The 14,857-nt window shown below is 40.4% G+C and overlaps 1 protein-coding gene across 21 annotated transcripts in view; it reads left to right on the forward strand.

Moving 5' to 3' along the window:
- The window catches only part of LOC101476481 (neuronal cell adhesion molecule), a 77,613-nt gene that overhangs the window by 56,885 nt on the left and 5,871 nt on the right, over positions 1-14,857 (forward strand). For 10 of the 21 annotated variants that reach the window (XM_076885983.1, XM_076885968.1, XM_076885978.1 and 7 more), the window contains 18 exons: positions 106-249; positions 347-458; positions 539-705; positions 1,997-2,144; positions 2,333-2,457; positions 2,735-2,761; positions 3,548-3,649; positions 4,136-4,333; positions 4,631-4,701; positions 4,933-5,158; positions 5,310-5,425; positions 5,514-5,715; positions 6,769-6,891; positions 7,280-7,456; positions 11,690-11,749; positions 11,984-12,094; positions 13,503-13,664; positions 14,343-14,474. In XM_076885983.1, the coding sequence (XP_076742098.1) occupies positions 106-249; positions 347-458; positions 539-705; positions 1,997-2,144; positions 2,333-2,457; positions 2,735-2,761; positions 3,548-3,649; positions 4,136-4,333; positions 4,631-4,701; positions 4,933-5,158; positions 5,310-5,425; positions 5,514-5,715; positions 6,769-6,891; positions 7,280-7,456; positions 11,690-11,749; positions 11,984-12,094; positions 13,503-13,664; positions 14,343-14,474 (2,403 nt within the window). The remainder of the gene's footprint in view (positions 1-105; positions 250-346; positions 459-538; positions 706-1,996; positions 2,145-2,332; positions 2,458-2,734; positions 2,762-3,547; positions 3,650-4,135; positions 4,334-4,630; positions 4,702-4,932; positions 5,159-5,309; positions 5,426-5,513; positions 5,716-6,768; positions 6,892-7,279; positions 7,457-11,689; positions 11,750-11,983; positions 12,095-13,502; positions 13,665-14,342; positions 14,475-14,857) is intronic. The other 11 variants (XM_076885976.1, XM_076885979.1, XM_076885981.1 and 8 more) reach the window with 6 other exon arrangements.

Genomic DNA, 14,857 nt, shown 5'->3' on the forward strand with positions numbered 1-14,857 from the left:
CCACCTTTTTCAAACATCATTATAAGGGTGATTATGAGTTTCAAAAAGCTCTTTCCATTATCCAGATATATACAGTATCTTATAATCCCTTTTGTACATTAACAGATTCACCCAAGGATCTGAGCAGAAAGGTGGAGGATGACATCATCATCTTCACCGATGTACAGCCTGGATCCAGCGCTGTGTACCAGTGTAACATCTCTAATGAGTACGGTTACGTCCTGTCCAACGCCTTTGTCAATGTCCTCTGTGAGTTCACTACACTCTATCCCTTTGCATTTGAATGCCATTTCCATTTATATTGATTCCTGGAAGGCAATAACATGGCAATAATGCTTCATTGCAGCCGAGCCACCCAGAGTGCTAACACCACCCAATAAAGTCTACCAGATCATCAAGAACCACCAGGCCTTGTTAGACTGCTCCTCCTTTGGATCGCCTATGCCAAAAATTACATGGTAAGTGAACGAAAATCTAACAGAGGAAAATTGTGTCGTGTTTCTTTTACTAACTGAAAACAACTGACTTTGTGCTTTAGGTTTAAAGACAGTCGGTCCAGCATCCTGCAGGAAGACCCTTACATTCTTCATGACAACGGGACGTTAGAGATTCGCGTAGCTCAAGCACAACACAATGGCAAATACACATGTGTTGCTACAAACAGTCTTGGGATTTATGAGAATCATGTCTACCTGGAGGTCAAAGGTAAGAGTGCTCCTCTCTGAAATTTTCATTCGTTTGGCTAATAAATTTAACAAGTTTTTAATAACAGGCCTAAAAATTATACTAAATAAAACTCTTGATATGCATTTGTATAGCATGTACTCACTGGACACATTAGACACTTTACACTTTATTATACACCTTTCTAGTGCTGGGTTACACCCTCTTTTTGCCTTTATAATTACCTTAATTCTTTTTGGTATAAATTCAACATAGTTAAATAGTTAACTTGTAACTATTTACAAGTTACTGTAAATAGTTTGAATGATACTCAGTTGGTCTTAAGGGGCCCGAAGTATGCCAAGAAGTAAAGTAATTAAGTAATAAAATAGACAATATAAACAATACAAAGGGTTAAATATTTTTTAAAAAGTTTCGATCAACAGAAGGCTTGTTGAAACAGAAAAGTTTTTAACTGCTTTTTAAGGGATTCCACGTCCCCCACAACATTACTTCACCACCAACAGCCTGAATTGCTGATAAAAAGCATTAGCAACTTTTTTTTTTAAACGTCTATTATCCAATTTTAGAGAACCTGTGCAATTTGTAGCCTCAGTTTCCTGGTCTGTTTCACAGTTTGATTGTCAATTCAGCAATACTCCTCTGCATACCTTGGTTGTAACAAGTGGTTATCAAGAAGGAATTTTTATTTCTTTTTTTTCTTTGCGCCAATTTCTGTGAATCTGAGGTGGCTGTATGCTAAAGTCTCAGTAGGTTAAAACACTCAGTGTAGCCCATCCAGAAGCAACAACCATATGTTCAAAGTCACTTTAATCACCTTTCTTCTCCAATTCTGATGCTCAGTTCATCATACATACACGTCGAAATGCAAAGCGTTGCTGTAATGTGATTGGCTAATAGATATTTGCGTCAACAAGCAGTCGAACAGGTGTACTTAAAAAAGTGGCCAGTGAGTGTATTGACCAACCCTTTATATTTACCTGTAAAATGGGCCCGCCGATGGGCTCATGGTCAATAAAGGGTTAAGTGTATAAAATTATTTATTTATTTATTTTTAACTGCTTGTATATTTAACTGTTTTTCTGTTTCTTTAATGTAAATCTGTTCTATTTTGAGCCACGGACAGTCATCATGTACCAGTCAGCACACCTTAATTAATCACTGAGGTGACTTGCACAAAATGAATCCATGGCAAGCTTCAGGTTCAACAAGCTGACATTTTGAATCTGTCAGCTACTAAATAAGAACCCAGCTTGGAGCAAACACGTGGCAGTTTCACAGCTCCTGCACCACTTTATTCTTCCCCCAACAGAGCCAACCCGAATCCTGAAGCAGCCAGAATACAAAGAAGTCCAGAGGGGCCGATCTGTGGTGTTTGAGTGCACGGTAAAACACGACCCTTCGCTCATTCCCACGATGACCTGGCTCAAAGATGACGGAGAGCTGCCTGACGATGAGAGGTCAGAGCTTTTTATATCCGGAGATGTCTTCTTTCTTGAAGCCTGCTGTTAAAAACAAAAAATCAGGTCTTTGTCTGGTATTTGTGTACTGTTATGGATATATGCAGGATCCTTTGTGTACTGAATGTTGTAAAAGAAGAAAAAACACATTCATTCAGTTCATAGTGACCTGCTGAATGTTTTTGCAGACTGATCGTGGACTCGGACAGCCTCACCATCACTGATGTTACAGAGGACGACGCAGGAGTGTACACCTGCATCATGAACACCACTCTGGACCACGATTCAGCCACCGCTAAGCTCACCGTTGTGGGTATGTAATGGTGTGCACAGTTTCAAAACTGCTCAGGCATAAAACAGACTCATAACGTCTCTCTGTCTCAGCTCCTCTTAGAAAAGGTAACCTGTCCAATAACTTACCCACCGTATTAGCTTTCATCGCTTCAAGGTTAAATGCCGAGAGCAGATTTACTCAGTGGCACAAATATCCGTGTGCTTCATTCTAAAAAAGCCAGATTATTTTCTTTGTTTCCTTCTGAATGACTGACCTTTAAAACTCCCTATTTCACTCCTGCCCTCCTACCTGACAGAGGCCACAACACCAGCTGTTGTCTACGGTAAACCTGCAGCACACACGAGCACCCAGATGTGCTCTGCAGATGTGCGCTTGTGTTTGTGAAATGCGGCATGCGTTGACCTGAAAATCACAAAGCATTATTGTGTATGTGTGTGGGCTTTTTTAAATTCATTTTTGATGTTCCAGCATTTATTTCTTATTGCCTCTGAGAGTTTATTTTTTATAAAATTGCTTAGATATTTTTTTTTAATGTTTTGCCAAATATGCATAATGTTTGAATGCTTTAAACCACTGGTGGCAACATTTACTCAAGCCAAAAAAATGTCTATTCACAGTCGAATGAAAACATCATTTGTAAAGCAGACATCTCCCGGTTGCACCACTTGGGATATTTCCAAATACACGTTGCTCTCATCACTTATTTATTCAAGGCGTGCATTTCACTTTATCACCTAATTCCAAAACATGAGCATCAATTTAACCTCTGTGTGAGCCTGAGACTCGATTTCATGCGGAATGATTATGTAGTGGGATTTTCATATGCATGATGCAATGTCTGCATGTTTATCACAGCCCAGATAACACAGTCTAGTAGAAGATGTACAGAAATAAAGGAGGAACTCAAAGGTGTGCTTGGTTAAATCAACAAATTAGCATCTATTATGGTTTCAGTATCACAGAAACATGGCCGACACGTCCTTCATTTTTTGTTTTTGCTCCATCTTGTTCATAGCATGAACCCTTCATCTTCTGTAGAATGAAGCCACTATGAATATAATCCCAAGCACACGGGTTGATGCTGCTGCTTGTGCTGTATTTCTCCCAGAGCGACCCGACCCCCCGACAGACCTGGAACTGACAGACCAGAAAAAGAGGAGTGTTCAGCTCACTTGGACCCCTGGGGATGAACATAACAGCCCTGTTCAGAGTATGTTTATGTGTGTGTGTGTGTGTGTGTGTGTGTGTGTGTGTGTGTGTGTGTGTGTGTGTTGTTTGTACACCTTATTATTAGATTGTTGGCCTATATTGCTCTAAATGTTTTTGTGCAAACAAAATCTTTAAAATTGGCTACACCCAGTAGTAACCAATAACAAAGTCTAAAATCTGCCTTTTGGCAAAAAAAGAAAAAGAAAAGAAATGCACTTAAAGACTTTTCCAAACTTTTCTGGAAAATGTACTTCTCTACTGTCAGTTAGTTTCCTCAGGGTGATGAAAACCCTCATCATTTTTTGAAAAACCGGGCTAAATCCGCTATTTTCTTGAATCCTCAAAGTGCTGCTGAAAGTGGATTTTTTTTGTTAAGCTAGGCTTTTTGAATTAAAGTATCCTAAAAAAAAACTGAGGGCTTTAATTCCATTTATGGAAATATACTGTCAGACACTATTTAAGGTGTGATGTCTTTTTTTAAATACAGAATTTCTGATCCAATACGAAGACTCACTGCACCATCGGGGTCACTGGCATAATCTTACCGAGGTCCCTGGAACCAAGACAACAGCTCACCTTAAACTGTCGCCCCATGTTCACTACACCTTTAGAGTTCTGGCTCTCAACGCGGTGGGCTTCAGTAATCCCAGCCGCCCCTCCAGGATGTACAAGACAGAACCTGCAGGTACAGAATCAGCTGACTGACTGTGTGATTTCTGCTCTTCTTGGTGCAGTTTCCTGTATAAAGTAATTCTCCATATATCCATTTCTTAGCCTAATGCATTAAATAATGCATTAGGCTAACAGATGCCATATCAAAGCTGTTGTGTATCAAAGTAAAGACAATGAAGTACCATAAGATTCAGTATGCATACATACACTAAAGTCTGTAAAAGTAAATCAGACCAGATTATAAGTACTATCTAAGAAAGATTTTCCATCCAATAAGTGTTAATTGTGTCCTTAATGATATATTTTTCAGCTCCAGATGAAAACCCAACAGGTGTGCAGGGATTTGGAACTGAACATAACAATCTTGTAATCTCCTGGAAGGTAATAAGCAGCATAAGGCTGATCCTTTTAATCCTCACGCATTTATTAAAGTCTTCTCATACTGCAGAGCTTGACTTTGTAATTGTGTGGTCTTATGAGCTTTCTTTATGGGGTTTTTTCACTTTATTGTCATTCAGCAAAACTATATTTTCAGCTTCCTATACTGTTACATGTTGTCTACAGAAGCTTTCCAATGGAGAATAAGTTACATTACAGCTTTCTCCTCTGCAGCCACTGACAAACCTCCAGTCTAATGGTCCCGGGCTTCACTACAGAGTGATGTGGAGGCAGAAGAATGTAGAAAGCGAATGGAATACAGTGACCGTGTCTAACAATTCCAAGTTTGTTGTGTCTGGAACGCCCACGTTTGTTCCATATGAGATTAAGGTTCAGGCTGTAAACGACCACGGAGCTGTACCTGACCCTGCTATTGCCCACGGCTACTCAGGAGAGGACTGTGAGTAAGACTGTCTATTTTTAAAAAAAAGATTATGCTCAAGAGCCTGCGGGTGATGCAGCTGGTGTGTGTAACCTATAACATATTCTCAGTATGTTCCTTTTTTCTGTATTTTGCTGTTGTAATGCTGTGTTGCCCATCTACGATACAGTGCCCGTAGCAGCTCCAGAAAATGTGCACGCTGTGGTGCGAAACAGCACCCTGGTAGAGGTGTTCTGGGATCCCGTGCCCGCTCATTTAATACGCGGAAATATCAAAGGATATAAGGTACCGTATAAGAACCGCCGACAATGTAACATGTGCACCATTTCCTCCAGTTGTACTATATACGTCATTTAAATCTACATGCTTTCAGGTGTCTTACTGGAGAAAACACCACTACAAGCACAATCCTGATCACATGGAGCAGGACATTCTTGTATTTAGTGGGAATCATACCCAGGGCATGCTGCCTGGCCTCCACCCCTTCAGTCTGTACTTGTTCAATGTAAGGGTCTATAATGGAAAAGGAGAGGGCCCCCGGAGTGTAACCCAGCAGTTTAAGACACCCGAGGGAGGTAAGAGATCGGAAGGGACACCCTTTGTGTCTGTGTGTGTCTTTTTTTTTTCTTTCATATGAGAGTAGACTTTGTTAAAAATGACCCAGAGTATAGTTTCAGTCTTCATTATCATAACTGGAACAGGAACAGGTAGCAAATTAGCTCCACTTGAATGACAGCCTATGTAAAACAGTGTCACATAACTGGTTAGCAAATAGAAAATGATGACTTTCCACCTGTAACTGATCTATGCTCTAAATCAGCGGTCCCCAACCTTTTTTGCGCCACGGACCGGTTTATGCCCAACAATATTTTTCATGGACCGGCCTTTAAGGTGTCGCGGATAAATACAACAAAATAAAACTAGTACCGGTACCAAAAAAAAGAAAATTTATTCATAACACACGTGAAAAGACCGATAAAAACCCTGAAAACTATACATTTCACACCTGAGCCTCAACTCTCGCGGCCCGGTACCAAACGACTCACGGACCGGTACCGGTCCGAGGCCCGGGGGTTGGGGACCGCTGCTCTAAATCATACAATCAGAAGTCTGGCTATTTAAGTTATTCAGTTATGAATGATTCTCTTCGGTCTGAGTTTGAAAGGTTTTTGTTTATTTTAATCTGTGAATATACAAGCAGTTGCTCAGTTTTTTTTTGCACTAGAGGCTTTAAATTTCCCAGTCGCCTATTAATCACATCCAGTCTAATTGTAATGACACAAAGCAATTTTTGTAAGTAAGAGAAATTTTTCGCTTTAAGTGCTGCACAAGCTTTATTGCACACTGAAGGTCAAATATCAGAATGAAATATAAATAAGCAAGCCACAATGACTGGAGGCAGACTTTGAGTATTAACACTGGGCATTCTGCATAAAGTAAAACCCAGAAATCCTCAATGAACCGCGCCTCACACACACACACACACACACACACACACACACACACACACACACACACACACACACACACACACACACCGTCTCTTCAGCTATTTATTTAAAACATCCTATCTTTAGCTGCTCTTTAATTAACTTGTGCAAGGTTTCATTATATATGTCTTTTTGCAGTGCCGGGGTCTCCTACTTCGCTGATAGTCACTAACTCGAACCTGGACTCTCTAACCCTTGAATGGAGTCCTCCTCATGACCATAATGGGCACATTACCGGGTATACCCTCAAATATCAGCCAGGTGAGGCTTTTTTCGTAAGATTTTTGCATCTTTACCTAGTGAGTGTCATCTTCTTCATGTAGTTTGTAGATTTGTATGTCAGTCTTTTTCATGTCTTGTGCTGTCATTCTGTTGAGATCATAAGACAGAAATGATAATCAATACTTAGAGTAGCCTAAGAGCATTTTTGTTTTTGCCTAAATTAAAAAAAACACAAATAACAAATCAACTTTGGTCATTCCTGCCTTCTATTTCTGAATCCTACACCCCAAATACTTCCATTTCCACCTTTTTCATCACTGACACTCCATCTACACCTCCTACCCAACTCTCTATTCAACTTACCCCACTGCTTCCCAACTTCCACCCCCACCCCATTATTCTTCTCGCCCATCCCTCACCCCTGTAGTAAATAACTCCAATGAACTGGGCCCAGTGGAGGAGCTGGCCTTGGCTGCCAATGAGACCTCTGTCACTTTGCCCAACCTCAAGTACAGCATACGCTACAAGTTTTATTTGAATGCGAAAACAGGCGCTGGAGCAGGTGCAGCCATTTCTCAGGAAGCTGTCATCATCAGGGAGGAAGGTAAGTCATCAAATACAAGAAAAATATGAGAAAAAAAACTAACTAGATTTCATGTTTCTCCCACTGGAGATGTGGATAAATATTAGATTAATATATATGTTCTGTTCTGTATTTGTTGAGGTAAGAGCATGAAAGCGTGTAAATAATTTACAGAGCATGTGCTTGGTTTGTATTATTGTCCATCAGAACATTTTCTAGTACGTGTTATTTACCAGATTTGTTTGTTTATCTTGCTTTGAAAATTCGGTAAATGTCTGGTGAATATTTGCTTAAATTGCCCCTAGTCTTTTTAAAATTTCTAATCATTTTGGCGATCTAAGGAAAGCCCCTCCCAAAACACAGCCTCAGAGACCTCTCTGGTGAAGTGGATAAGCAAACCTGAGTCCTGGTGTGCTGCAGCAGAACTGTGCAACACATTTAGCTTGTGTGAAGCTTGCACTGCTTTGCTGTGTATGCTTTGCCAGTTTGAATTGTTTGGTGTCAAACATTCCTCTAATTCTGTTGTGTAGTTTGAAGCTGCTCATCATTCAGTTACTGCAGACTTTATGGATTAGCTGTCAGAAAATCAGCTGACAACAACAATTTAGAAAAAAGTTGTTTCTTGTTATCCAGACCCATCTACCCATGTGTGAAAAAGTTATTGCCTCCTACATGGAGTGTAGAATTATTAGGCAAGTTGTATTTTTGAGGAATAATTTTATTATTGAACAACAACCATGTTCTCAATGATCCCAAAAAACTCATTAATATCAAAGCTGAATGTTTTTGGAAGTAGTTTTTAGTTTGTTTTTAGTTTTAGCTATTTTAGGGGGATATCTGTGTGTGCAGGTAACTATTACTGTGCATAATTATTAGGCAACTTAACAAAAAACAAATATATACCCATTTCAATTATTTATTTTTACCAGTGAAACCAATATAACATCTCCACATTCACAAATATACATTTCTGACATTCAAAAACAAAACAAAAACAAATCAGCGACCAATATAGCCACCTTTCTTTGCAAGGACACTCAAAAGCCTGCCATCCATGGATTCTGTCAGTGTTTTGATCTGTTCACCATCAACATTGCGTGCAGCAGCAACCACAGCCTCCCAGACACTGTTCAGAGAGGTGTACTGTTTTCCCTCCTTGTAAATCTCACATTTGATGATGGACCACAGGTTCTCAATGCGGTTCAGATCAGGTGAACAAGGTGGCCATGTCATTAGTTTTTCTTCTTTTATACCCTTTCTTGCCAGCCACGCTGTGGAGTACTTGGACGCGTGTGATGGAGCATTGTCCTGCATGAAAATCATGTTTTTCTTGAAGGATGCAGACTTCTTCCTGTACCACTGCTTGAAGAAGGTGTCTTCCAGAAACTGGCAGTAGGACTGGGAGTTGAGCTTGACTCCATCCTCAACCCGAAAAGGCCCCACAAGCTCATCTTTGATGATACCAGCCCAAACCAGTACTCCACCTCCACCTTGCTGGCGTCTGAGTCGGACTGGAGCTCTCTGCCCTTTACCAATCCAGCCACGGGCCCATCCATCTGGCCCATCAAGACTCACTCTCATTTCATCAGTCCATAAAACCTTAGAAAAACCAGTCTTGAGATATTTCTTGGCCCAGTCTTGACATTTCAGCTTGTGTGTCTTGTTCAGTGGTGGTCGTCTTTCAGCCTTTCTTACCTTGGCCATGTCTCTGAGTATTGCACACCTTGTGCTTTTGGGCACTCCAGTGATGTTGCAGCTCTGAAATATGGCCAAACTGGTGGCAAGTGGCATCTTGGCAGCTGCACACTTGACTTTTCTCAGTTCATGGGCAGTTATTTTGCGCCTTGGTTTTTCCACACGCTTCTTGCGACCCTGTTGACTATTTTGAATGAAATGCTTGATTGTTCGATGATCACGCTTCAGAAGCTTTGCAATTTTGAGACTGCTGCATCCCTCTGCAAGATATCTCACTATTTTTGACTTTTCTGAGCCTGTCAAGTCCTTCTTTTGACCCATTTTGCCAAAGGAAAGGACGTTGCCTAATAATTATGCACACCTGATATAGGGTGTTGATGTCATTAGACCACACCCCTTCTCATTACAGAGATGCACATCACCTAATATGCTTAATTGGTAGTAGGCTTTCGAGCCTATACAGCTTGGAGTAAGACAACATGCATGAAGAGGATGATGTGGACAAAATACTCATTTGCCTAATAATTCTGCACTCCCTGTAGACCTGATAACTGGCTGTGCCATCTTTAGCAGCAAAAACTGCAATCAAGCGTTTGTGATAAATGACAACAGTCTTTCACAACATTGTGTGGATGTTTTGGCCCACTCTTCTTGAAGAATTGTTTTAATTCATCCACACTAGAAGGTTTTGAGTGTGATCAGCCTATTTAAGGTCAGGCCAAAGCCTCCGAACTTTGACTAGGCCTTTCTAAAACCTTGGTTGAGGTGTTTTTTTTTAGCCATTCAGAGGTTGTTTCTGATCATTGTCCTGCTGCATAACCCAAGCATGCTTGAGCTTCAGGGCATGAGCTGATGGCTGGAAATCCTCTTTCAGGATTTTCTGGTAGAGAGCAGAATTTATGATTCCATCAATTACGGCAAGTCGTCCAGGTCCTGATGCAGCAAAGTAGCCTTAAACCATCACACTGCCATCACCATGTTTGAGTGTTGCCATGATGTTCTTTTTATGAAAGTTAGTTTTACACCAGATTTAATGGGATGCAAACCTTTTGTGGTGACTGTAGCTCGGGAGGAAGAGCAGGTCATCTACTGATCGGAACGTTAGTGGTTCAATCCCTGGCTCTCCCATTCTGCATGCCAAGTATCCTTGGGCAAGATACTGACCCCAAGTTGCTCTCCGATGCATCCATTGGAGTACGAATGAGTGTGATTGTTAGTTAGTAAGCACTTAAAAGCATATAAGGAAGTGCTTGTGTGAATAGGTGAATGTGGCATGCTGTATAAAGTGCTTTGAGGGCTCCGGGAGAGTAGAAAAGCACTATATAAGGATCAGTCCATTTACCATTTACCTGGATGAGTCATCGATGCACTGGAGTAATTTTGATAGGCCGGGCACTCCAGGAAAGGTTCACCAGTGTTCCAGATTCTCTCCATTTGTGGTTCATTCTCAAAGCCTTAGAAATGTCTTTGCAACCCTTACCAGACCAGACTGATGGATGTCAGTGACTTTGTTTGACAACTGTTTTCCACAGCTGTTTCTTTAGATCATGGCATGATGTGTTGCTTTTTGAGTTCTTTAAGCCTACTTCACTGTGTCACACAGGTTCCATTTAAATGATTTCTTGATTCAACAGGTCTGGCAGTAATCAGTACTGGGTGTGGCTCAGCTTGATTTTGTGGTTAATCACAGTTCATTCATGACTTAACAAGAGAACGGTAATTGCTTTTTCACTGAGGGAAGTTAGGTTTTGATAGCTTTTTCCCCTTAATAAATGAAATCATTTTAAAACTGCATTTTGTATTTACTCAGGTTATATTTGTCTAATACTAAAATTTGTTTGACATAAAACATTTCAGTGTAACAAATATGCAAATACCTTTTCACTATACATATATATATATAAATAACACTTTCAAGTTACACAGCACAACCACATAAATGTCTAAAAAAAAAGACAGTTTGGGGATGTGGGTGGTTGTCTTCTCATAATGATCCCTGTCCGGTTGTTTCTCTTTGTCCTGTTTCTCTCTGCAGGCTCTGATATCACAGGTTGACAGAAATGTGGTGTTTCTAGACAAATGATTGTTTTACACATACAGCTAAAGCTGCAAAACCCACCATAAGCATGCGCTCCTCACCTCTGAGCAGTTTCCCTTCGCCTCTGTCCAATTCTGTGGCCAACCAGAATGCTTGACCGAGGAGTTCAAAGCAGGGAAAAGTTCAAAGCTGCACAGATAAAGATGCTCTGTGACATGTGCTTTTTTAATGCCATGTGATAAAACTAGATGAGTCTTTTCAAAGTGCTCAGCTGCTCTTCATCTTTTTTTTCTCTTCTTTTTTTTTCGCTGTGCCTTTGGTGATTTTGACCCCCTTCTTACTTCTTCCTCAGTGGCCGCTGGTGATGCTTTCCTGCTGCATGCCAGGGGCTTCGCATGGCATGCCAATGAACTTTGTGTTCTCTGTATAATGACTTTAGCATCTGTGGTGTCTCTGTGTGTCTCTGTGTGTGTCTCACGTGTGTGTGGCTCCATCTCTATCCCTCTTCATATTGTTTACAGGAAGCACCCAATCCCTTCATCCTATTGCACGGTCACCTCCACATGGTCCACCCCACAAGGGTACAGATTCTGCTGTGATATTAGTAACCTCAGTGTCTGTTGATTAGTGATGATTAGTTATGTTTGTCCTCTGTTTTTGTTGGCATAGTTAAAGCAGTGAGAAACTAGATTTGGTGAAGCTTGGTGCACTTAATGTTAACTGTAGCAAAAGCAAAATATTTGATTGACAGTTATTGGATTGTCCTTTGACCAACAGACTCATGTTGATGGTTGTGTTTTCTCTTGTGTGCTCAGCAAGTCCTTTCGGAAACATTAGCTCCATGATCGGGGAAGACTGGGCCCTGATCAGTTGGGAGTACTGGGGCCCGGAGAAAAACTTTAGTGCACAATACAGACTAAATGACAGTAAGCAAAGAAACGGCAACATTTTTCTCAATTCCATTCACAGGTGGCAAGAGACTCCTACTTCATTATTGGCTTATGCAGGTGAATAGAAATATTGGCAGTCATGCTGATGCTGGCTCTGGCCAGTGCAGACCCGGATGTGATAAACAACGCTTTCTGTGATTGGATTGCTAATTACCCAGTGCTGTAAATGCGTGCAGTTCCCTTGGCAATCTGGCTGGAACGTATGTAGACAAACGTCATAAAAGGCAGCACAAACATTTCCTATTATGCTAGCTGAATTTGACTGAAGTGCTCTCCATTGTTTTTATCCACCTGCAGTGAGGATGAACAGCACTGTAGTATGGCTCTCTCACACCTACCATTTTAATAGATTCACTTAGGGAAGATCACAATAATAGATCATAATCTTGCAAAATTTTGCTATCAAAAGCCTAATTATTGTGGTCATCAGTCACAACACATCTCACATTCAGCTCATTACCATTTGTGTACGTGCAGTGGCCCTAAAAGCTCAGCGCAAAAGAGGATCACCACCAGTTTGATAACGTATACGGCATTTTTGTCTGCAACTATGCCGCCAATTCTGTGAGAATGTACTTTTACTTACTTAGGCTACTACATGATTTTTAACTAAATTCAAGGTAGTCAAAAACAATTTGTGAACATTTGAAAGTTTTGATGTAAAGCTGAAAGTAGATGAAAAGTCTCTCTACTGCTCTTTGTATCAGAGGGCTTTTCCTTTTAAAAGGGCTTTTTTCCTTCCCACTGTCGCCAAGTGCTCATAGAGTCATCTGATTGATGGGATTCGCTCTATTATTGTATGGTCTTTACCTTACATTATAAAATGCCTGAGGCAACTGTTCTGGTTTTAACCTTTTGTGAAAGTGTCGTATTTATCAGTAAAATCACTTTTTTAATGGGAGAATATGACTTTTATTGTAAAGCTAGAAAAGCACTTTTTTATGTATTTCAGTTACATTTATCGCTATGTACCACCTTTCATGGCAATGGAACAAGAACAGAAAATATACTTTTATATCAACCTAATCCAAAAGTAGCAAGTTTTAAAAATGAGAAAGCCCATTACAGCTTAGTTATTTTTTTGAATTCAGTATTTTCTAAACAGCACACATATTATCAAAATGGTGAAATGATTTTTCTCACTTTGCAGCTTTTCTGAAGTTGCAGTGCATTGAGCTTTCGGGGACACAATAATAATTCATTCATAGACTTAATGGATTTTTTAGAACTCCATGAATATTAACATTTGCCTGCAGCATAATGCCATACCAGTAGATGCTCTTTTCAGACAATTAGTTCCCATAATGTCATGATCTCCATGGCCTTTTTGAAGTTGTGTTCGCTCCTTCAAACATACTTCTCTTGATGAACATAACTCCTGCAGGTGAAAGTGAAGAGGACTGGAATACAGAGTTTGTGAATGGCTCTCAGAACATAACGCTGAAAGGCTTAAAGGGGGGCCTTTGCTATAGGGTCCGTTTGGTGGCTTTGGGTCACCACGACCAAGAATTCCACCACTCCAAGGAGCTCTTGGTTACTCTCCCAGGTGAGGCACTTCCTGGATGTTCGCCTCCACCTCGGTGTGGCTGAGCCTGGCCTTACACTTTGTCGTGTGTCGCGTATGGAGTAGTTTGTGCTTTTGTATATTTATACAGAATCGAGCATGGATTTAACAGATGTGATGTGGTTGTTCTATATGCCAGACATGTACTGTAGTGATGTGGACAGAACATACAGCATGATTTTCTGGTTAATGCATAATGAATGTCAGTGTCGCACTGTTGGGGATTTTAGAAGTGGATATTCTAATATAGAATTTCAGTCTGTTTTTAGTATTTTATTTGACTTAATATCACCCGTGCTAACGTACGTTGTATGTCACTGTCCGTGTTTGCGTGTGTGTCTGTAATTGTGTGTACATGTTACTTCTTTGATTGTGTACTACTACTAATTCGGGCTCAAGTCACGGATAGGATAATGTTAGGAACTGTCTAGCTCATCTAACGTTAAAGTCTTTGTCAATAATAATATGCAATCTTGATTCACTCGTCACCTGAAAATTCATCATATCAGATGGGATATCTGCTCAAACGCTGACTTGATCTTCCATGTTTGTTTTAGCACATATTGTGGATAATTTTTGCTGTTTTCCCTCGCTACTGGGGATGAGATGTTAAAATAGTGCAAGTGTAAATGTTAAGTCTTTCTCCCCTTCTCTGGACAGCTGTGGCAAGCAGACAGGTGGACATCGCCACTCAGGGATGGTTCATTGGCCTCATGTGTGCAATTGCTCTGCTCATCCTGATCCTTCTCATTATCTGCTTCATCCAGAGAAATAAAGGAGGGAAGTACCCTGGTGAGTAATGGCACAATCACCACAAAAAAAGACAGTTGTTTCTATAATAACAACTTTATTAGAGCAGAACTTTTTAAAATGCACAGTTACAAACTCCTACATAGTTTGGATCAAACCATTCATTAAAGAAGTATACATCTCACATTAATGGAGAATAGGTTTTTTGTATTGACAGGGTTTATTCACTGTTGTCAGATTCACACATTAATCAGTTTTAATGAACCCATAAATTACAGTCAGGTTTTGTGAGTCCAACTATAAAGAGTGAAAACCATACCTTATTTCTATTTGGCCCATTTCCCCTTCAATTCACCTCTCCTAGTGTTCCTGGTGTTTTAGATGCAGAAGTCCTGTTCTGACCATTTACACATAACCACAAACTT

The sequence above is a fragment of the Maylandia zebra genome, linkage group LG7 (genome assembly GCF_041146795.1).
Source record: "Maylandia zebra isolate NMK-2024a linkage group LG7, Mzebra_GT3a, whole genome shotgun sequence".
NCBI classification, from domain to species: Eukaryota; Metazoa; Chordata; class Actinopteri; order Cichliformes; family Cichlidae; genus Maylandia; species Maylandia zebra.